We start from the raw sequence: 24,510 nt of genomic DNA, 5'->3' as shown, positions 1-24,510 counted from the left end.
TCCTCTGTATTGAAGACTATTAAAGTATGTTGTACAAAGTACTCACACTGGAGACTACTTCCATGAATTTTAAATAAACAACTCGTGTTACTTCATTACTCAAGATTAATCAAAGAATTCAACAGTGCTGTTAAAACCTGGCTTCATTTTATTTATTTATTTTTACATTGTTGACCACTAGTGTACCTGTATGTCTCTTATGAAGGACACAGTGACCCTCTCCTCAAACTCGTTCAGCGGAGTGTACAGATTCAGGATCTTCACAATCTAAGGAGGTAAAAAAGTGCAGGTTGAGCGCTTTCACTCACACATGTACATATTTGTTATAAATGTTAAATAAATCTTTCTGGCTCTTACCTGTTGTGTGCTAAGAATATTACACATGGAGCAGATGGCCTCAGCATCCTGAGAGGTCTTCTTCTTCACCTGTAGCAGTTGAGCAGCCTGGATGAGGGGCTCAATGGTTAGCATAATTTCCTTCTGGTGAAGATTTCGCCCCCTCAACCACTCCTCCATCTGACTGATGTTGTACCTGAATCAGCAGGATAAATGTCTGTTTTTAACATTACACCACATATATCTCAAAAGCAATGACACATGGTTCAGTACCTGAGCTGCATTACAGTGTCACACGGTTCAGTACCTGAGCTGCATTACAGTGTGACACACGGTTCAGTACCTGAGCTGCATTACAGTGTGACACACGGTTCAGTACCTGAGCTGCATTACAGTGTGTTACATGGTTCAGTACCTGAGCTGCATTACAGTGTGACACATGGTTCAGTACCTGAGCTGCATTACAGTGTGTCACATGGTTCAGTAGCTGAGCTGCATTACAGTGTGTTACTTGGTTCAGTACCTGAGCTGCATTACAGTGCGAAACATTATTCAGTACCTGAGCTGCATTACAGTGTGTCACATGGTTCAGTACCTAAGCTGCATTATAGTGCGACACGCGGTTCAGTACCTGAGCTGCATTATAGTGCGACACGCGGTTCAGTACCTGAGCTGCATTACAGTGTGACACACGGTTCAGTACCTGAGCTGCATTACAGTGTGACACACGGTTCAGTACCTGAGCTGCATTACAGTGTGTTACATGGTTCAGTACCTGAGCTGCATTACAGTGTGTTACATGGTTCAGTACCTGAGCTGCATTACAGTGTGACACATGGTTCAGTAGCTGAGCTGCATTACAGTGTGTCACATGGTTCAGTAGCTGAGCTGCATTACAGTGTGTTACCTGGTTCAGTACCTGAGCTGCATTACAGTGCGAAACATTATTCAGTACCTGAGCTGCATTACAGTGTGTCACACGGTTCAGTACCTGAGCTGCATTATAGTGTGACACATGGTTCAGTACCTAAGCTGCATTATAGTGCGACACGCGGTTCAGTACCTGAGCTGCATTACAGTGTGACACACGGTTCAGTACCTGAGCTGCATTACAGTGTGACACACGGTTCAGTAGCTGAGCTGCATTACAGTGTGTTACTTGGTTCAGTACCTAAGCTGCATTATAGTGCGACACGCGGTTCAGTACCTGAGCTGCATTACAGTGTGACACATGGTTCAGTACCTGAGCTGCATTACAGTGTGTCACATGGTTCAGTAGCTGAGCTGCATTACAGTGTGTTACTTGGTTCAGTACCTGAGCTGCATTACAGTGCGAAACATTATTCAGTACCTGAGCTGCATTACAGTGTGTCACATGGTTCAGTACCTAAGCTGCATTATAGTGCGACACGCGGTTCAGTACCTGAGCTGCATTACAGTGTGACACACGGTTCAGTACCTGAGCTGCATTACAGTGTGACACACGGTTCAGTACCTGAGCTGCATTACAGTGTGTTACATGGTTCAGTACCTGAGCTGCATTACAGTGTGTTACATGGTTCAGTACCTGAGCTGCATTACAGTGTGACACATGGTTCAGTAGCTGAGCTGCATTACAGTGTGTCACATGGTTCAGTAGCTGAGCTGCATTACAGTGTGTTACCTGGTTCAGTACCTGAGCTGCATTACAGTGCGAAACATTATTCAGTACCTGAGCTGCATTACAGTGTGTCACACGGTTCAGTACCTGAGCTGCATTATAGTGTGACACATGGTTCAGTACCTAAGCTGCATTATAGTGCGACACGCGGTTCAGTACCTGAGCTGCATTAGTGACACATGGTTCAGTACCTGAGCTGCATTACAGTGTGACACACGGTTCAGTACCTGAGATGCATTACAGTGTGTCACATAGTTCAGTACCTGAGCTCCATTACAGTGCGACACATTATTCAGTACCTGAGCTGCATTACAGTGTGTCACATGGTTCAGTACCTGAGCTGCATTACAGTGTCACATGGTTCAGTACCTGAGCTGCATTAGAGTGTGACATATGGTTTAGTACCAGAGCAGCATTACAGTGCGACACATTATTCAGTACCTGAGCTGCATTACAGTGTGACACATGGTTCAGTACCTGAGATGCATTACAGTGTGTCATATGATTCAGTACCTGAGCTGCATTACAGTGTGTCACATGATTCGGTACCTGAGCTGCATTACAGTGTGTCACATGGTTCAGTACCTGAGCTGAATTACAGTGTGTCACATGGTTCAGTAGCTGAGCTGCATTACAGTGTGACACACGGTTCAGTACCTGAGCTGCATTACAGTGCGAAACATTATTCAGTACCTGAGCTGCATTACAGTGTGTCACACGGTTCAGTACCTGAGCTGCATTATAGTGTGACACATGGTTCAGTACCTAAGCTGCATTATAGTGCGACACGCGGTTCAGTACCTGAGCTGCATTACAGTGTGACACACGGTTCAGTACCTGAGCTGCATTACAGTGTGACACACGGTTCACTACCTGAGCTGCATTACAGTGTGTTACATGGTTCAGTACCTGAGCTGCATTACAGTGTGTTACATGGTTCAGTACCTGAGCTGCATTACAGTGTGTCACACGGTTCAGTACCTGAGCTGCATTATAGTGTGACACATGGTTCAGTACCTGAGCTGCATTACAGTGTGACACATGGTTCAGTACCTGAGCTGCATTACAGTGTGTCACATGGTTCAGTAGCTGAGCTGCATTACAGTGTGTTACTTGGTTCAGTACCTGAGCTGCATTACAGTGCGAAACATTATTCAGTACCTGAGCTGCATTACAGTGTGTCACATGGTTCAGTACCTAAGCTGCATTATAGTGCGACACGCGGTTCAGTACCTGAGCTGCATTACAGTGTGACACACGGTTCAGTACCTGAGCTGCATTACAGTGTGACACACGGTTCAGTACCTGAGCTGCATTACAGTGTGTCACATGGTTCAGTACCTGAGCTGCATTAGAGTGTGACATATGGTTTAGTACCAGAGCAGCATTACAGTGCGACACATTATTCAGTACCTGAGCTGCATTACAGTGTGACACATGGTTCAGTACCTGAGATGCATTACAGTGTGTCATATGATTCAGTACCTGAGCTGCATTACAGTGTGTCACATGATTCGGTACCTGAGCTGCATTACAGTGTGTCACATGGTTCAGTACCTGAGCTGAATTACAGTGTGTCACATGGTTCAGTAGCTGAGCTGCATTACAGTGTGACACACGGTTCAGTACCTGAGCTGCATTACAGTGCGAAACATTATTCAGTACCTGAGCTGCATTACAGTGTGTCACACGGTTCAGTACCTGAGCTGCATTATAGTGTGACACATGGTTCAGTACCTAAGCTGCATTATAGTGCGACACGCGGTTCAGTACCTGAGCTGCATTACAGTGTGACACACGGTTCAGTACCTGAGCTGCATTACAGTGTGACACACGGTTCAGTACCTGAGCTGCATTACAGTGTGTTACTTGGTTCAGTACCTGAGCTGCATTACAGTGCGAAACATTATTCAGTACCTGAGCTGCATTACAGTGTGTCACATGGTTCAGTACCTAAGCTGCATTATAGTGCGACACGCGGTTCAGTACCTGAGCTGCATTACAGTGTGACACACGGTTCAGTACCTGAGCTGCATTACAGTGTGACACACGGTTCAGTACCTGAGCTGCATTACAGTGTGTTACATGGTTCAGTACCTGAGCTGCATTACAGTGTGTTACATGGTTCAGTACCTGAGCTGCATTACAGTGTGACACATGGTTCAGTAGCTGAGCTGCATTACAGTGTGTCACATGGTTCAGTAGCTGAGCTGCATTACAGTGTGTTACCTGGTTCAGTACCTGAGCTGCATTACAGTGCGAAACATTATTCAGTACCTGAGCTGCATTACAGTGTGTCACACGGTTCAGTACCTGAGCTGCATTATAGTGTGACACATGGTTCAGTACCTAAGCTGCATTATAGTGCGACACGCGGTTCAGTACCTGAGCTGCATTAGTGACACATGGTTCAGTACCTGAGCTGCATTACAGTGTGACACACGGTTCAGTACCTGAGATGCATTACAGTGTGTCACATAGTTCAGTACCTGAGCTCCATTACAGTGCGACACATTATTCAGTACCTGAGCTGCATTACAGTGTCACATGGTTCAGTACCTGAGCTGCATTACAGTGTCACATGGTTCAGTACCTGAGCTGCATTAGAGTGTGACATATGGTTTAGTACCAGAGCAGCATTACAGTGCGACACATTATTCAGTACCTGAGCTGCATTACAGTGTGACACATGGTTCAGTACCTGAGATGCATTACAGTGTGTCACATGGTTCAGTACCTGAGCTGCATTACAGTGTGTTACATGGTTCAGTACCTGAGCTGCATTACAGTGTGTTACATGGTTCAGTACCTGAGCTGCATTACAGTGTGTCACACGGTTCAGTACCTGAGCTGCATTATAGTGTGACACATGGTTCAGTACCTAAGCTGCATTATAGTGCGACACGCGGTTCAGTACCTGAGCTGCATTACAGTGTGACACACGGTTCAGTACCTGAGCTGCATTACAGTGTGACACACGGTTCAGTACCTGAGCTGCATTACAGTGTGACACACGGTTCAGTACCTGAGCTGCATTACAGTGTGACACACGGTTCAGTACCTGAGCTGCATTACAGTGTGTTACATGGTTCAGTACCTGAGCTGCATTACAGTGTGTTACATGGTTCAGTACCTGAGCTGCATTACAGTGTGACACATGGTTCAGTAGCTGAGCTGCATTACAGTGTGTCACATGGTTCAGTAGCTGAGCTGCATTACAGTGTGTTACCTGGTTCAGTACCTGAGCTGCATTACAGTGCGAAACATTATTCAGTACCTGAGCTGCATTACAGTGTCACACGGTTCAGTACCTGAGCTGCATTATAGTGTGACACATGGTTCAGTACCTAAGCTGCATTATAGTGCGACACGCGGTTCAGTACCTGAGCTGCATTAGTGACACATGGTTCAGTACCTGAGCTGCATTACAGTGTGACACACGGTTCAGTACCTGAGATGCATTACAGTGTGTCACATAGTTCAGTACCTGAGCTCCATTACAGTGCGACACATTATTCAGTACCTGAGCTCCATTACAGTGCGACACATTATTCAGTACCTGAGCTGCATTACAGTGTGTCACATGGTTCAGTACCTGAGCTGCATTACAGTGTCACATGGTTCAGTACCTGAGCTGCATTAGAGTGTGACATATGGTTTAGTACCAGAGCAGCATTACAGTGCGACACATTATTCAGTACCTGAGCTGCATTACAGTGTGACACATGGTTCAGTACCTGAGATGCATTACAGTGTGTCATATGATTCAGTACCTGAGCTGCATTACAGTGTGTCACATGATTCGGTACCTGAGCTGCATTACAGTGTGTCACATGGTTCAGTACCTGAGCTGAATTACAGTGTGTCACATGGTTCAGTACCTGAGCTGCATTACAGTGTGACACATGGTTCAGTACCTGAGCTGCATTACAGTGTGTCACATGATTCAGTACCTGAGATGAATTACAGTGTGTCACATGGTTCAGTGCCTGAGCTGCATTACAGTGTCACATGATTCAGTACCTGAGATGAATTACAGTGCGTTACATGGTTCAGTACCTGAGCTGCATTACAGTGTGTCACATGATTCAGTACCTGAGATGAATTACAGTGTGTCACATGGTTCAGTACCTGAGCTGCATTACAGTGTGTCACATGATTCAGTACCTGAGATGAATTACAGTGTGTCACATGGTTCAGTACCTGAGCTGCATTACAGTGTGTCACATGATTCAGTACCTGAGATGAATTACAGTGTGTCACATGGTTCAGTACCTGAGCTGCATTACAGTGTGTCACATGATTCAGTACCTGAGATGAATTACAGTGTGTCACATGGTTCAGTACCTGAGCTGCATTACAGTGTGTCACATGATTCAGTACCTGAGATGAATTACAGTGTGTCACATGGTTCAGTACCTGAGCTGCATTACAGTGTATCACATGATTCAGTACCTGAGATGAATTACAGTGTGTCACATGGTTCAGTACCTGAGCTGCATTACAGTGTGACACATGGTTCAGTACCTGAGATGCATTACAGTGTGTCATATGATTCAGTACCTGAGCTGCATTACAGTGTGTCACATGATTCGGTACCTGAGCTGCATTACAGTGTGTCACATGATTCAGTACCTGAGATGAATTACAGTGTGTCACATGGTTCAGTACCTGAGCTGCATTACAGTGTATCACATGATTCAGTACCTGAGATGAATTACAGTGTGTCACATGATTCAGTACCTGAGCTGAATTACAGTGTCACATGATTCAGTACCTGAGATGAATTACAGTGTGTCACATGATTCAGTACCTGAGATGAATTACAGTGTGTCACATGGTTCAGTACCTGAGCTGCATTACAGTGTGTCACATGGTTCAGTACCTGAGCTGCATTACAGTGCGTCACATGGTTCAGTACCTGAGCTGCATGCCGGTGCTCCAGGAGCACATGTCTTTGCGCAGCAGCAGGTTGTTGAGTGAGACAGCGTTGATGCAGTAGAAGAGCTGGCGCACAACCTGCTGATTGATCTCGGGGTCCAGCCCATGTTCGCTCATCTGTGTGTGAAACTGACTGAGCTGCCGGATCAGAGCCTCCAGTGTGTAACCTGGCGGTCCTCCACTGACACAGTCCATACTGGACGAGCGGTTCCTGTAACCCAGGGGCTTCACTCCAGTCAGACTGCCGCTCTCTAGCATGGCCGACACTAATGTTAAGAGGAAGAAGGGGTCAGACTGAGATGTTTTTTAAATAAATAATAATAATAAAAAAAAATATATATATATATATATATATATATATATATATATATATAGAGCAATTAAAGACAGCACAAACCGATCATGGGCTGCAGCATGCTCTCTGCAATTCTAATGAGCTGCTGGTAGATCTGGATGCCCAGGTCACTCAGAACCTGCCGGTACTCAGCCAAATCAAAGTTCTTCAGGCAGTGTTCGTTCTGTTTAGACGTGTTCTGGGTCAGGAAGGTCTGTGAAACAAAATCATACAAAGTTTAGTTAGCACATGTTATGGATAATGCTATAACAAATTATAAGTTTGGCTTTTTCTTGCCTCCTCTCCACTGTATTGTTTCAGGCAGTGCAGCAGTCGACTCGTGTTGGCCAGCCAGAAAGACGTCATCTCGAAGTCTTCACTGTTTTTCTGTAGAGCAATGCAAATGATAGACGATGTCAATAATCTGTGAGCTGAAGTAAGAAGTTACAAAAGACTAAAATGTTATTTATGGTTTTGATGAGTTAATCAATTTTAATGTAAACTGAAAGGTTTTGCTGCATTTTGTTAAGAACGTTTCATCATGATTTCTGTAAAACACTTGGTGTAGTGTACATAGACACTAGGGTTTAGTTTTTAATTCAGTGCATGCCTGCAGTAGACACCAAATGATACATGTTGTACATCATTCGCATATATATAAATAAATACAAATAACACACACACACTACACCTCACAACAATGATGTGAATGATGTACAACATTATTCAGACAACAGTATATTTGGATAGAAGCGGTTTTGAGATAAGAATGATTTGTCTGCATTAGTGATGAAATAAAAATTGATAGTGGACTCTGACACTTCGCAAAGTTGTCATAATTGTTCTTTGTTTGTAAGGAAGCAGGATGCTCTACCTTGAGAAGCTTCTTGATAGCATTAATGGTGGAGGTGAGAAGAGAGTGCACTTTCTGGTCATCGTTGATGTAGTCTGCATGACGGATACACATGAAGAGGATGTATGCTGGGAGACAAGGTACTGTAGCAGAAACCATCTGGGGCTTCATGTCTGAAATCAAAACACACACACACAGCATGGGTGGTTTAAGATCTGTTACGAGTTAAAGCACTACCAAAGCTTATCATGATGCGTCACAAAGCTTACCGGTGATAAGCATCCTGATCAGCAGAGCCTCATCGTCTTTGTGGTACTCCAGCATGCCTTCAAAGTCTTTCTCTTTCCTCTGAAGTGTCACCTGCCTGACCAGCCTGGGCCGGTTCGCCGCTGCCTGAGATGCTGCACATCGCACACGAATCAGTTATTACCATCAATATCAACTCAAATAATAGTAAATAATAGAAATTCAACAAAAAGGAAAAAGTTGAACCTTCAAGTTCCTGAACTTTCTTGATGTAGATCTTGAGCTGCTTTTTAAGTTTCTTCTCATTTTTCTCCAACTTTTCCATGATCTCCTTGAGGTCCTGGAATGCAATACACACCACTGTTATCATCATCATCATCATCACAATCATGGGATGAAACCAATCACAGACTTTAGGTTTTTCTTTACCTGGAAAATAGAAATGGATATCTTTATCAATCCTGTTTATATGGTACGACTATAAACTGCACACCATCACATAAATCTACTGGGGTTTATCTCACAGCTCTAATTTCATATCCATAGAATTTTCTGGATTCTAAGTGAAGGAGATAGTTGTGACTGACCAGGTTCTCGTTGGTGAGACGTGTGATCTCCTGCTGGATGCTGAACTCCACCAGGGCATCAGGGGGCAGGGAGCTGAAGTGATTCAGCATCTCCTGCTTCTTCTCCAGATCCTCCTTCATCACCTCGATCTGCGTGTGCAGGGCTTCCAGCTCATCCTTGTACTTTCGGTTCTGGGACTGGAGCTGTGCCTCCAGCAGCCTGACACACACGCAAATCATTGGTTATATAAAGAAATCTGAATAAATGCTGCATGCACAGAGAGGTCACACTGATCCAGCAAAAATAAAGTGTTCACTACATCACAAAAAAGGAGTGACAAAAGAGAGAACCCCAGATGCTCATTTCCCATGCAAGAAACACAGAAAAGCTCCTGACTAAAAATAAATATTACATTTACAGGTGCTATACTATCAAATAAAAAAGTGAACTGAGGTTAGCTGAGGGTGAAGATAGCAGAAAACCACAGCACAAAAGCACAACCTGGCTACTTGTTTTAGCCCCTGATAGGCCAGGCCAAGCTCCCCGTCTTCGTTCAAATAACACCAGTCGTTTCTTTTACTGGTGTCCGAGCGAGAAGGAGGTGAGGCAGAAGCAGAGAGTCAGAAAGAAGGGGAGAAGAAAGAGAAAAAAGCAATTAAGAGAAAAGGGTTATTTGGGCAAAGAAGATTGTAAAAAGTATTTTCTCATTCCCATCCCAAAATGATGATACATGCACATGTTTTTTTTGTCTGCTTTAACATTTGTTCTATGTACACTATAAACATCTCAGCCTTTCTGGCAGTTCACAGCACCCAAACTACACCTGCAGGGAGACCAGAAAAGCCCAAAAAGAAAAAAAAACCCAAAGAAAAGGAAAACAGACATTAATGCAAGGTGTAAGTAAGGCATGAAAGCATTTCAGAAATGTTTACACATGCCATCCATCACTGCCGTCTGTGATGTGTGTACCTAAATCCTGTGTAGTATAGCTGACAGTCTGAAGGAGTTATAAATCCCTTTACCATGAATATTTCATTTTCGCATAAGTTGGTTATGTGTCAGTTCTCACCCTCTTGCTAGCTCTCCACTGTCCTGACAGCTACTCAGGAGACCAGAAGAACTTCTGATGAAGGCTGAACCAGCCTTCAGTGTTAGACGCATGAAACTGCTCATTTGTGTCCATCCAGTTTCCACAGGATTATACCGTCATTTTAATCAAATTCATGTTTTTCCTCTTCAACTAATTCACTAACATAGTGTACTCTGCTGGACTCTACTGATACAATATATAATGTTCAAACCCTGTCTACATTTAGCTGTATACTTCGTAAAAATGAGGTCTTGTTTGCTCTCTTTGGGATTAATCCCAGTTTTTAGCTAAAGTGTGCAGACACATACATACTGAAACATCATTACATACACACATTGTGAACATTATTAAACAAATAATAAAGCAGATTTATCTGAATCACCTCTTGGACTCACTGAGACCCTGGTAGGCCTGTAGAACCTCCTCCTTGTCCACAGGCTTTTTGTCGTTTTCCCAATCAGTAATGTTGTTGGAGTTCTGGTGGGACAGAATAGCAGGTATATAGTGAGAGTCTATACCACTTACAAAAAATTCTGTACAGGGTAATTAGGGTACTCAAAAAGAGTCGCTAAGTTATAATACTAAACTGACCTCTTAATGAATAAATAAATGAGATCCATGCACAATGTTCTTAAAGTTGATCTGATAATATTGATAATTTTCTGGCCACAACCCTCAGAATCTTGAGGATTTTAATCTATTGCGTTATCCGTGCTTCCATTAAGCATGAATATATGCAATTAGCTTCCGAAGTACAAACTTTTACACAGGGTCTTGCAGATATGACATACAATAACTAGTAATAGTTTTAAAGCTTATTAGTCAGTTATTAATTAAACATGACACTCTTTGCTAGCAGGCTTCAAGTAAACTCTGTGATTGCTCAGCTGCAATGTCAATCAAATAGCCACATGTTATAAAAGAATTAGTTCTTGGCAGTGTTTTTAGTCATGAAAGGTATCTAAAGCAACAGGTTTTAACAGGTCTTTATTTTTAAGATGTCTTGAAATCTGTAAATGGTATTAATCGGTTCTCTTTAATTAAAGGTATTGTTCACACTAAGAACTGTTTAAGTTATAGTGATTGTATTAACAAGCCATGCTGCAACTTGAACAAAAACATAAAATGGAAGTGGAACCATTAAAAAGAGAGGAAGAAAAGACCATATGCGTGATGTGAACTTCGTCCAGATACCAGATAAACAAATCCCAAGACAAGAATCGGATCCTGGCTGCCTTATTGAACTGTCTTATCTAACACTCAACAATCTGTCTATAACTTTGAGTCTGTGCATCTGCTCTTATCACCAGTTAGTCAATAAATCTGAGTTTGTGTAATCTTTTAATCTCTGGGGACTTGAATCGTACACTATATTAGATCGCCTCCTAGTGCACGGCTTCTTAAATGTTTTTGCAGTCAGGTGTAACTTTAATTTCCAAAACAAATTTCATGGCCATTAAATCAAATATTTGGCTCATTATTTTTGTAAACAATTATATCTTGACTGTTTCCTGGAGCCAGTAAGATTTTATTCCTTTATTCCTTTTTACTCCAAGCTTTTAACATTGTTTAAAAGATCTCCTTGTTTTTTATTTATGGAGATAAATAAAGCCATTCAATTAAAAAACAAAAAAATAAACAAACAAAAAATAAATTCTATAATAATAATAATAATTAATAAAAAATTAATAATTAATTTTAATTATTAATTAATTATTACCACAGCGGATCATCTGGTCCGCATGTTTCAATTTGGCACAGGTTTAACACCAGATGCCCTTCCTGACGCAACTCTCCCATTGAATCTGGACTTGGGACCGGCACTAAAAGTTAACTCTTCAGTGTCTGGGTTAGCACCCTTTCTGGGAATCGAACCAGAGCCGTGGCAGTAAGAGTGCGGGTTCCTGTCGCTGGACTACCAGGAGGCTAATTAATGACATTTTGTAATTAGTAAAATTTTGATAATGCTCTGTGTGCTTCAAAAAATGACCATAATGCACGTGAAAAAAAAAAAACAAAGAGTAACTTCCGGAAACCTGTTACCTTGTTTACAATGAACTCGCCCACTACTGTTCATCATTCTGCTCTTATTAGAAAAACTGTTAAAGGATAAAAGTTGAAAGAAATGAAAGAATGAGCCTAAGCAGAAAGTAAAGAAGCTCTCTGGGAGGCCTACTAAACTTCACTCTAAACATAATGAAAGCCGACATGAGCTGTGCACTGATGCTGTAGTGATGCAACACTGTACCCTCAGCAGTGCTGCACTTCTCCTCCTATCTACAGGGGCCTTCTTCATTATCCAGCTCCTGATGGCAGACTAATGGACTGCATAATGACATGAAATCTGAGTGACTGGACATTGATCAAGTCTGTGAAATATTAAAGGCGTCCCTGAAATCAGAATAAACCCTGTAGTGCTGAAGTGATTCATCAAACTCCAATCCAACAGATAAATGCAGAGGAATGTGTACTGGATAAAAATATACCAGGCAAATCTAACAGGGGTATACAATTATCATCACACATCACTCTGCATTTCTATAAACTGGACTGGAAATAACCATTTCTTTCCTTTCTTCACAAAATCATTATTTCATTACATAAAGGATGTGACAAAAAATCACATTTCTCAGTCTATGACTATGCATTACAGAAATAAAGCAATCACATGAACCTATAGTAAATTGCCAATTTGATATGCTGTAGTTTTCCATCTAATTTACACACTACAGTTTTTGTCTTGGGTTAAATCTGGGGACAATGCTAGGGAAAGAAAATGTTACCAATTTATCCTTTAAATATGAATGGATTTTTTTCCTTAATACTTTTTAATACATTTTTTCAATAAAAACTGTCCAACTGTCCTAGATGGACCCTCCCCACAATACCACACATATTCAGTATGATCTGACAGTGCTAAACATACTCCGTGGTACAAAACTCCTAAATCCTGATTTTCCCCACTTCAGAAACACCTCCATCATATTCAGACTCACAACGTGATTGGTGTTTTCTGATGGCTGGGCACTGCTGACGATCTGTGTTTTTAGCATAAGAACCTCTTCTTTGCGTATGTCCAGCTCCTCGTTGGCTGATTTGAGCTGATTGAGCAGAACATTGTAGCTGTCCTGCAGTTCGTTGGATGAGCTGTCCTCAGAGGCTCGATCTGCCAGCGATTTTCTCAGCTCATTCAGATCGTTCTTCAGCTTCTTGTTCTCAGACTCCAGCTCCTGCCTCTGCACAGGAAAGAAAAAAAAAAAAACAATTTCAGAAAAGGAGCAAAGACAGAATACAAATGATTGACTTCATACTGTGAAATATAATTTTGCATACAGGTGTGTGTGTGAGTATGACTGAGGAAGAGAAACTAAACCGTCCATCTGTCTTCTGCTTAAATCTGTCCATCATCGTTCACTTCGAGCAGAATTAAAACAAATGTAAATAAAAACATGCCTTTGCATATGACAAAGCTGATTCGATAATACCACTGCTACATAACTAGTTCAGTAAAATATTATAACAAGCCTTAAAAATGTTTAAAAAAAAAAAAAAAAAATATATATATATATATATATATATATATATATATATATATATATATATATATATATATATATATATATATATATAAATATATATACATATATATATATATATAAAAATACAATTTATTTTATCCTCTGAAACATCAAATATTCTCCCACAGAGTGGAGGCCAGTCACCACCTGACGCTGGTGCAGAGTGACACCAAACTATCTGCTGAATGAGATTTTTAGTTCTGTTTGTTTTCATCCCTGGTAGTGTATTATACATTATAGGCGAGTGTGTGATGATTTAGACAAACAGCTAGCTGTTAGCTCCAGTTGAAAACTCAGACAACATCTGCAGCCTGCCTCTTTAAAGCAGACTAATTAAATGCTCAGCTCACAACAGGATTCCACAGTGCAAAGAGCTTTGGCAACTCCAATAAAACGTTAAAACTTCCTTAATTCTATACTCAGACAAAGTAACGAGTAGTAATGTCCTGACAGATACAGCTCTCCATTTAAACCCTGATTTATTTTGTCATTTAGACCATCACTGTTAGCCATGCTCTCACCATGCACAAATTTATACTACATCTGCAAATTTGAAACCATTTAAAAAAGAATAAAAATCCTTTCTCTAGGTCGACATTTTTCACCGTGCTTCCAACTCACCCAGAGTCTGATAGGCAGCAGAGTCAGCAGCACCAGCGCAGCCAAAGTGCAGCACAAATCAATTAACACGAGCACAGACATGTCGAGTGGCTGTCAGTCTAAAAGAAAGATGTTTGTGTGTGTGTGTGTGTGTGTGTAAACCTTGAGACTGTTGTATGCCAGATCTGCATTTGTGTCTGTCTCTGACGTCGAGCTGTTCGCCTGAGAGATCAGAGGGAAAAAATTTAAAAAAACTTTAGACAAATTTATAGTGATAAGACAGGAGATGTCTGTCCTGTGAGGATATTTATCAATCTGATAAATACTTATCACCATGTGCCAAGCGATGACAAAGTCCAAAGGTAAACAATAACTGCTAGCAAAGTTTACACATTATTTAATTCTGACACTGCCATGCTTTATTGTTAAAAGGATGCTTACCCTTCTTCATAGAGATTAAAAATGTAGAATAAAAAAAAAGTTAAAGAATTGGTTCAGTGAAAATTCTTTTTCCCCCCTAATCTAGTTACAAGACATGACTGATGCCTGATCTTGTTTTGGGCTGATATGTAAAAAAAAAAAAAAAAAAAAAAAAAAAAAAAAAAAAAAATTAAAAATAATATTTAAAATGTAACAATTTACTCAAAAATTCTATAATGGCATTTGACAGGAATATTAAATACACAATAAATTTTCTTTTGATTTTTGGTTAGTACATTTAGTGCTTGTAACAAATGGAATCTTAATCAGAAATAATTATTATGAGAATTGCTGATTACTACAATAAAATGAGGAACTACAGAATACAGTAAATGGACCAAAACATGGCTATAAATAATTAATTGAAAACTAAAATATAAATTTCTACAATGATAAAATAAATTCACATTTGACCTGTCATTTAATATCCTCAGTTCATCATCATCATCACAAACTGAAATATTAAGTTGTGCGTCTAATTTACTGCTTTGGCGTACAAAATAAAGAAATGTTCCAGGTATAAATGTGAACTTAACCTTTGACTCAGCTTTAGTGTTAGTGTTTGACTCAGCTTTAGTGTGTGCATGCCACTAACTTTTTGCTTGTTGAGCTCCTCCATCTTCTCCAGGTTGGTCTGGAGTCTCTTCCTCTCCTGCTCCAGCTCTCGCACTCTTTTCTGCAGTTTCATGAATACACTGATGTCGTTAGCTGCCTTCTCCAGTCCCATGTCCTGTACAGAGATAAAGTATAACAGTTAGACTTATTCAACTCATTTAAAAAGGCAGACTTAATCTCATGAAATGGACGATGGTTTAAAGTTCATGACGTCTATATATATGGTCAGCCTTAATGGGTAAAAGGCAGAGAATCAGCCATACCTCCACCTGCTGAATGGTGTCCTCAGTGTCTCCCACTTCAGACATAGAGATGGAGGGGAAGGTGGAATCAGAGCCCAAGCTGCTTTGGATAGATGGGCTCCTCCGATGGCCTGGAACAAACTACAGGAAGAGAGTGCAAGAGAGGGAGATGTTAGGAATTAGGACATGGTGCCATTACTTTTGAGTACTTTAATTTATTTACAATACTCCAGCAAGTTCTTTAGCGAATACAACTAAGCTCATAAATAATTTACATATCATTTCTGCATGAACCTAATGGAAGAACACACATTTGTATTTGTTAATGTACTTTCAGTGTATTTGTTTTTGTTATTGTACTTGTCAAAGCAACTACATGAATTATTTAGCATAAATATTTATAAATTCAGGTCAAATCCAGATGATGCCACAGCCATCCACAGCAGGTAGCCAAGGAAGCAAAATTGGCATTGCTCTCTGTACGACATGGGGGAGAGAGAGAGAGAGAGAGAGCGAGAGAGAGAGAGAGTGAGAAAGAGAGAGAGAGAGAGTATGCCAATAATTTCCAATCACAGTGACATGTTAGCAAATCACGGACATCTGTGAGCTCATAGATGTGGTATGCAAGGATGTGGTAGCTTAGGAAAGGTCTGGATAAGGGCATCTGCCAAATGCCAGAAATGTAAATGCATGCTGAAGAGCACAGATGTGCCTCAGAGTGTATTCACAGTGTTTCCTGTGATACAGCACTGAGGGGGGGTGGCGGCTGGCTTCACATGTCTTGGAGTAAGCACATGTTAGCCTTCACCTTTATTATTTTTATGATAAGGGCTGGTGAACTGGCAAATGAGCAAAATTGGGGAAAAACTTGTAGAATTAAAGACATATTAGGATTTTGCCAGAAAGCTCTACACATCTTTAAAACATGTGTGTAGTCTAGAAGCCCTGAATGCTAGAGCAAGAACAGACAGGAGAGTTTATTATTATCTGAGAATCCATCATACAAGACCACACAAATAAAGCGTTATTTTAGATATGATAACATATGGTGTGTGTATGAGACTTTGGTAACATGCATAAGAATACAAATGGCTTATAAAAAGTGGGTGTTTCAAAACAAGCATGGAGCCATCCATCCATCCATCCATCCATCAGAATAGATGGAGGAAATCCAGCTAATTCAGAAAGACAGAACTTTCATCCCAGGACGTTGTTTCTGGCAGCATGAACAGAGTCTGTTCATGATGCCAGAAACAACATCCTATATATCAAAACGAATCAAATCACATATGGTATACGTTACTTTGGCATAAGTGGCCTCTTCCTGTAGGTTTTCATATCTCTGCTCCAGCCTGGAAAACTCCTTCAGCAGGTTCTGATAGCGCAGCCTCTCATCATCCAGCTCGGCCTGGAGACTAGACTCTTTCTGAGACAAACTGCCGCCCTTACCTGCAACACAAACGCACACCATTTTAACACTTATTTAAACACTTACAGTATATCAATTAATATTGTTCTCAGCTTCTAGAAAAATCTGAATTGCTTTGATGTTATAAGACATTTTAAATGAATCCCTGCACATTATTTATTATCTTAAGGTGAACATGTAAGGTGTTACACTGTAAAGGTGTCCTCACCATGATATACAGAGAAACAATGCTTTAAAAGCCCATTTAACGGTCCTTATCAAACCATAATTGCACTAATACTCAAGACTTTTATGACATGACGTGAGTTGTGACAAATTTATGAGTAAACTTTGACCCTCGCATTTAACAGACTGGCATCTAATCATAAATTCTGATTGCATAATAAAATAGAAGAATGATAAGTTAATAGATGATGATGATGAAAACAGGCAGGAGAATAATATTACTGGAAATATTTCACCTATTTCCCAAATGATAACAGAAAGAAAATGTCTTGTATTTTCACATTGTACTAATCAGCACATTAATGTACTAGGTGTTGGTCATTTATGTTTGTATTGTACTGCACTGTATTTTACTGGCACACACTGGTGTAGATTAATTTAGTTTTTGTCTTGGCTTGTCTTTCAGCACATTTGAAGTTTGTGTGTGTACATGTGTGTGTGTGTGCGCTTGTGTGTGTGTTTACCACAAACAAGAATTTTGCCTGTACTGAAAACAGCACCTGTTCACACCAAAGATATATAAGCGGAAATTTAAGGCAATTTGTTAGGGCTTTAACTAAAGTCAATGCTTTCATCCTTCCTTCTGTTAATCTCAGGGAATTTTAAAGAGACTAGAAATTGAATCTCTCTTAAACTTCAATTCTTCATACTTTGTACTAAATAGTGTATTATTTCTTACATTTGATCTTTTTCTGTTTCCCCCAGAATTTATACATGACAAAACTCAATATTACAATGTGACCATGTTACATAAGACTTAACCTATAGGGGTAAATCCCCCCCCATGTGCACTCACACACACACACATACACACACACATACACACACACACACACATACACACACACACACACACACACACACATACACACACACACACACACACACACACACACACACACATACACACACACACATACACACACACACACACACACACACACACACACACACATATAAAGGGCTAACTGTAAACTAAACCTTTTTTATTCTCTGCTAGCTTCACAATAAAGCCCTTTTTTAACAAAATCACCTCAAAAGAACATCATCATCTTGTGACTTTTAATATTTAATCAGAACAGCCAGAAGCTAAGAGATTGGAGATAACCCAATCGAGTAAAACAGTCTTCATTTCAGATCCATGACCTGAGTCTATAATTAAATAAAGTTATTCAGCAGCGATTCCAAGGCCTTATGACCATTACTGAAGCGTTGTCCAAGCATAAAAATAGTTCGGCTGGCTTCAATAAGAATTTTCGGAAACATTAGGGAAAAAAGCTGAACACAGAGAATGTTTATTTCAATTTAAAAGGCCTAACCTTTGGTTTCGAGAATCGTTGTTGCCTGTGAAGCAGCCCAAAATAATGCTCAGCTTAAGAGTAGGTAAAAAGGTGTCCTGCATTCCTTCTCTGAAACTCAATGCAGCGTCTCTCTCTTGTCCTACTTCTGCACAGAGACCCCTCTTGTGTGGGGAAACAACAGCAGCCCAGCCCTCGGGGCAGTTCATACAATACTCCACAGACGGGGTTTGCGTTCAGAGACAGGTGCAGTGACATGTGAAACTCACCTCCAGAGCTCTGTGATTGGCGAAGGATCTTTTGGTTCATCTCTTCTTTCTCCTCCTTCAGCAGAGTGTTTTCTTTCTCCAGCTCCTGGACTCTCTGAAAAGGGCAGAACATAGCCTTCATCAGCACTGCACTCTCAAGTGGCTCATCAACTGACTTTCACAATAATGACTGGCTTTGGCGATGTTATCATAAAAGTGGATCATCAGGAAGATTTCCATCTGAAGGATTTAGAAATGTGTGTCTATTGATGACAAATTATAGTGGAAACCGTTCTGAGAGGGGAAAAAAGGCTATTCTGCTTATATCCTGTGTCATGAGACATGAGACAACAGGAGAATAACAAAGCTGGACTGAGACATATGATACTTAGTTTATATTAAAGTTTCATCTGCTTTATTTCTGCGCTGTTCAGTGTAGAGTCGATTTGTGATATAAAAAAAATGTTAATAAACCACATATCATTTGGTTTATATTTCCCATCTGTGGTGGGAAAAGTATAAGAAACCAAAGAAAATAAGCCCCAAATTAGTAATAAATATGAAATTAACTAACAACAGAAGTAACGCAACAAATCCCATCTCTACATGAAGCATTTTTGCTGTAATGTTTGTGTGGTGTTAATAAAGGCTTCTTCTTCTTCTAACTGGGAAAAACTACTGGCAGCCAAACTCACTATCATTTCTCATTAGATAGAAAGACAGAAAGACAGAAAGAAAGACAGAAAGACAGAAAGAAAGACAGAAAGACAGAAAGACAGAAAGAAAGACAGAAAGACAGAAAGAAAGAAAGAAAAAGAAAGAAAGAAAGAAAGAAAGAAAGAAAGAAAGAAAGAAAGAAAATAAATCATGTAACAGCTTTTGATTAACTAAATTTGTGACCCAATTTATCTTAGTCATTTTAATATCGGAAAAAATCACCACCATTTGCATGAATTTATGAAAAGCCAATAAAAGCACATTAGTAACCTATGATCTCTAAAATCAGTATACAGCTGTGTTTAGTTCTTCTGTTGTTCTTTATTAATCCAGGCCAAAAGCTTGTTTCTTAAGCTTTACTGTTTACCTGTTCCAGTCCCAGTTTCTCAGTGCTGTGCTTCTCCTCCAGCTTCTTCCTCTGGGTGTATGCTTCCTGTAGCTCCTCCCTCAGTTTCTCCAACTCTTCCTGCAGTGAGCTCAGAGTCGTAGTCTCGCCTTTACGAGTGCGTGCCGTCTCCAGCTCCTTCTGCAGCTTGCTGACCTCCGTGACCAAGGCGGTGTTGGCCACGGACAGTTTCTCACTCTGCACCTTATACTCCAGTTTCTGCAGAAAACAAATATGAGCCGCTCAGAGTTTAGCACCTATAAAAGTCAACTTATAGGAAATGATATATAGTTGATAAATGACTCAGATTTTTTAATCAGCATCGGTGGAACTATTAAAAAAAAAAAAATTGCAGATGTGTTAGTCTCTACTGTATGGTTCTAGTTTTATTCATGTGCACCAGCATTTTTGGTGTAAAGTGTTTGTTTTTAATTAATTCATTTATTTGTATTTATTTTTTTATTGCTTATTTATAGGATTATTTTTTCATTTAAAATTGGAGAATTTTAGAATTTTTAATATTTAAAATAAATATTTTAAATATTATTATTATATTATTTGAATATTAAAAATTTAATATTAAATATAATATTAAATTATAATATTATTAAATTATAATATATAATAATATATTTGAATATTAAAAATTTAATATTCAAGATTCTGCACTATTTCTAGGTACCTATTTAAATGTAGCACATGTTGATCATATTAACTGCTTTGCACATGGTGTCAGATATTCCTCATGCCTAATCTTTTCAACTGAAGCATTTGTTCAGACAGCCCTTCAATGGATTTGAACTAAAAAAACTGGATCATAAGATTTGGTAAAAAACCTCTACAATAAATATAGATAAACTGGCAACTCTGTTTATGGATTTTGAGTGTCCTGAGCACTCTACCTGATCGTCCATCTTTCTCCGAAGCTGGACGATCTTATTCTCCATGCCGACGTTGAGATTCTTGAAGTGTTCTGCTGACCGGGCTTCGATCTTCAGCTGTTTCAACTGTTGCTTGGCATGTACGCGCCTGTAAGCGCACTGCAGCACCACCGCAGCGTTTCGGGCACGGACGAACTTCCTCCTCTGCATCCATCCACGCATGGTTCTCTGGATGATACTGGCCTTGTGGTGAAGCAGGTACTGAATAGGTTGAGAGGAAAAAGAAATAAATATATATATTTGAGAAAATTTATACTGTAGAGTGAGTGTGAACCCACAAAAAGCACATGCAGAGCACACTGTACTGAGAAAGAGAGATATAGAGAGAGCAGTAAATAGGACAGAAGTAAAGAGAAACAATCTTCAAAGTGTGGCACCTCGTGGTACAGGCGGCGTGTGAACATGCCCCGTGTGAAGGCCTGGATGGTGATCGTTGCCTTGCGAATGACCAGATACGCACTCCGGACCCTCACCATCCTGTACTGCTTCTGACAGATAAGAGCTGCTCGTGTAAGACGCAACTGTTCTGCATACCTGAAAGACACAAAGTTGGAGAGAGGTCATTGTAGAAAAACAAGACAACACCGTAACAAGGGTGAAAGAGAACATGAGCAGGAATGAGGGAGGAAAAGAAAGAGCGCATGAGAGAACAGAGCATGAGACAGACGACAAGAAAGAGAACATGAAAAAGAACACAAATGGGAACAAAACAACGTGGTAAGAAGAAGAATGTAAAGAACAGAAAACGTGAACGAGAAGGGAAAAAGACAGAGCATGTGAGATAGAACATGGGAGAAAGGGTACATGAGGGAGAATTAGACAGAGAGCACGATGACATAAGAGAGAACAAGAGCGAGTAAAAGTTAGAGAGAAGATGGAAGAGAAGAAGACAGAAAACATGAGAGAGAATGAGCTTGAGGGAGAACAAGAGAGAAGGAGAGAGAGAACGGAAGATGAGAGAGAATAAATGTGAAACAGAAAAGAGAAAAATGATTGAGAAAGAATGAGAGAGAGAACAAAATGGAGTATATGAAAACATAGTAAAAGTGACTAAGAAACAAAGAAGATGAGAGAGAAGTTAAAAAAAAAAAAAGAAGAGGGAGAGAGAAGGAGATGAGAAAAAGGAAGAGAGAGAATGACAGAGAGAGTGAGAGGCTGAGAGAGTTGCAAACACTCTAGACTAGTACCTAAAACCTGCTGCTGGAATCACACACATTATTCCCAGTCTTCTCTTACTGACCATCTGTTCAACACATTTATTCATCTGTATATTCTAATGATTTATCCACAGTAGAGGATGGGTTTTCTGTGAGTCTGCTTCCTCTCAAGGTTTCTTTCTCGTTTCGTCTCGAAAGTTTTTTCTTGCCTTGGCCCCAGGTTTGCTACAAGGGGATCTAAATCTATCCGTACTCAAACACCTGAGTCTCCTCACCTGCGTGCCAGGAAGCCACGGCCGTATCTCTGCAGCAAGATGACCGACTTGCGTATCTTCTGGTAGCGTCTCCTCTGCAGCCATCCTCGCACTGTCTTCTGCATCTTAATGCAGGCGTAACGGAACTTGTCGGCTCGGAGCTTCTCGAGGTACGCCACCTGACCGGCTCGGAAGAAGATCTTAGTCTTTCCGAACTGGAACTTATCTGGATCCTGGATGGAGGATGGAAATAAATAAATAAATAAATAAAATTGATTGATTGATTAATTAATTAATTAAAACACAAAAAAAATCTATAATATAATTTTTGATGCCATCTTTACCTTCATAAATTAAACCTTTGAGTATGCAAAAACAAATGCAATGTGTGTATGTCAACCTCAGACTGAACAAGTGCCATCTGTCCTGCAAGAGTAAGGAATCGCTAACAATCAAGACGTTCTTACTAATAAAAAAGGACTTGAGATGTAGAGAAATAATCAATGACAGCATGGCATAGCAGCACATCGCAATGTGACTTATTCCTCTTATACTATAATAATTAGCAAGTTCCTGTTATCTCTTACAGTATTGCAGCTATAAACACTGCTTCCCTCATCAGCCTCTGTTTTTTTTCTCAGTTAAAGTTAATCAAATTTTTTAGCCCTAGTTTAAACCCATAAAGCGTTGTAAGCATTAAAGTGTCCTATCTCACTGGAGACACCTTAAGGTAAATGTCTCCTCTAGGAGTGATTCCAGTATTTCAGAGCGTGAATGTTACAGCAAAAAATTTTTGATGCTATGCAACTTCTTTTTAAACAGAAAACGGCTTGAATTGACGATAGTAAACAACTACAGAACTACTACTAATTTGAATAAACCATAAAACATATGATTGTTGACTGCTTACAAATACATTTCTCAGTAAGGAGGGACTGTAAATGTTCAGTATAGTTTACATAAGATACGAGTTTCATGGTCATCAACTGCTTTATACCCGTGTCCCATCTCCTGTTTGCAAATCTAATAAAAACAAATGAACCCAAATTGCTTAGAGAAATGAACATATCCGTGCGAGAGCTTAAGAACCTCTGCTCATGCATCCCCTCATCTCCTCATCCTGATATCCTAAGAAGCCATGTTTGTTTTTTTTTCATCCGGCTCTCTGCTTTTGGATGACGCCAAGCGTGGAAGTGCTGAGCTAAGGAAGCTAAAGCCATTAGAGAACTCGCTGAAGCAAGGGCAGTGGAGTTCACAGATTAAAATTTATTGATATTGCTCGGATGAACGATGATATTTTGAAAACGGCACAAGCGGCATCGTGTCCAAAAACAAAACAAACAAACAAAAAAAAAAAAACATGAACGGATTTGGACTAGCATGTGTCATATTTTACAGAGGATTGCTCAGAGGCTGGGGGAGAAACTGAGTATGAATGAATCACTACACTACATCTCACTACATCTCCCATTCGCTTTCAAATCAGACAGTTAGAAGAGTAAAGGAAATCGTGTGGATGCTTTATGTACATTAACGTCTCGGCGTCAGTGTATAAGGGGGAAGTGAAAGCTAGAAAGGGTTACCTTGACCAACGTCTCCAGCAGGTTTCTGCACACCAGCTTCTTATCAGCAGTCACATCTTTCTTCTTCATCAGCACCCGGTATCTGTTAAAGAAATCTGGGTACGTCCACCTGAAATGAGAGTTGTTACACATCAGTAAGTATTAGAGTGTAAGAGGGTTCAAATTACCTTATTGTTTTAACAGGTTATTCACAACGACTTGATGCTTCGCATAAAAAAAAAGTCTTTAAACATGAGGTAGGATGCTCCTTCTTTTTCACAGTCTGAGGTGAAGCTGTTTTTTGGCACAGTCTACAGGACAGAGAGCTGGTTTCTAAGCAACAAGCTGTGCATATAGCTGTTGGAAGTGATCATTTGTTTCACAGATGTTCAACAACATTAAACAGAACTATAAAATGGATGAAAGATGTGACATGGCAGTCTTTAGTGCAGTTTTAAATAATGTAACTGATGTGGGTATAAGAGGAATGAAACATTTTAGGATGTGCAGTTATAGGAAGAGAAGAAATGTTTGGTTGGTAAAACTAACCCTTTCTCTGAATTTCTGCCTCATTAATGCCCCCCCCCATGATAAATGAATGATTGTTTCTTTATAGCTGCTTCAGCATAAGTGAAAACATGAGCTAACTTGTTTCATGGATTTTCCAAAACATTATTTGCAACCAAAAAATGATAATAGTTTAACTACTGAATGATTTTATCCCGTGGAAAACTGCTGTGGTATAAGAGGAA

General features: G+C 40.0%; 1 protein-coding gene across 3 annotated transcripts in view; it reads right to left on the bottom strand.

Moving 5' to 3' along the window:
- Positions 1–24,510, bottom strand: part of myo5b (myosin VB) — a 75,603-nt gene that overhangs the window by 2,749 nt on the left and 48,344 nt on the right. For 2 of the 3 annotated variants that reach the window (XM_058415712.1, XM_058415713.1), the window contains exons 18-39: positions 23,780–23,888; positions 22,218–22,429; positions 21,163–21,319; positions 20,747–20,986; positions 19,827–20,063; positions 18,764–18,857; positions 16,846–16,991; positions 15,564–15,683; positions 15,281–15,415; positions 14,368–14,427; positions 13,024–13,263; positions 10,410–10,504; positions 9,439–9,516; positions 8,958–9,156; positions 8,617–8,710; positions 8,394–8,525; positions 8,146–8,297; positions 7,569–7,658; positions 7,335–7,485; positions 6,918–7,203; positions 358–532; positions 187–267 (exon numbers count right to left, since the gene is read on the bottom strand). In XM_058415712.1, coding sequence (XP_058271695.1) covers positions 187–267; positions 358–532; positions 6,918–7,203; positions 7,335–7,485; positions 7,569–7,658; positions 8,146–8,297; positions 8,394–8,525; positions 8,617–8,710; positions 8,958–9,156; positions 9,439–9,516; positions 10,410–10,504; positions 13,024–13,263; positions 14,368–14,427; positions 15,281–15,415; positions 15,564–15,683; positions 16,846–16,991; positions 18,764–18,857; positions 19,827–20,063; positions 20,747–20,986; positions 21,163–21,319; positions 22,218–22,429; positions 23,780–23,888 — 3,283 coding nt within the window. The remainder of the gene's footprint in view (positions 1–186; positions 268–357; positions 533–6,917; positions 7,204–7,334; positions 7,486–7,568; positions 7,659–8,145; positions 8,298–8,393; positions 8,526–8,616; positions 8,711–8,957; positions 9,157–9,438; positions 9,517–10,409; positions 10,505–13,023; positions 13,264–14,367; positions 14,428–15,280; positions 15,416–15,563; positions 15,684–16,845; positions 16,992–18,763; positions 18,858–19,826; positions 20,064–20,746; positions 20,987–21,162; positions 21,320–22,217; positions 22,430–23,779; positions 23,889–24,510) is intronic. The other variant, XM_058415714.1, reaches the window with a different exon arrangement.

This window comes from Hemibagrus wyckioides, linkage group LG18 (genome assembly GCF_019097595.1).
Source record: "Hemibagrus wyckioides isolate EC202008001 linkage group LG18, SWU_Hwy_1.0, whole genome shotgun sequence".
NCBI lineage: Eukaryota > Metazoa > Chordata > Actinopteri > Siluriformes > Bagridae > Hemibagrus > Hemibagrus wyckioides.
Note: the sequence above shows the minus strand (reverse complement) of the source record. Positions and strands in the feature narration are given on the sequence as shown.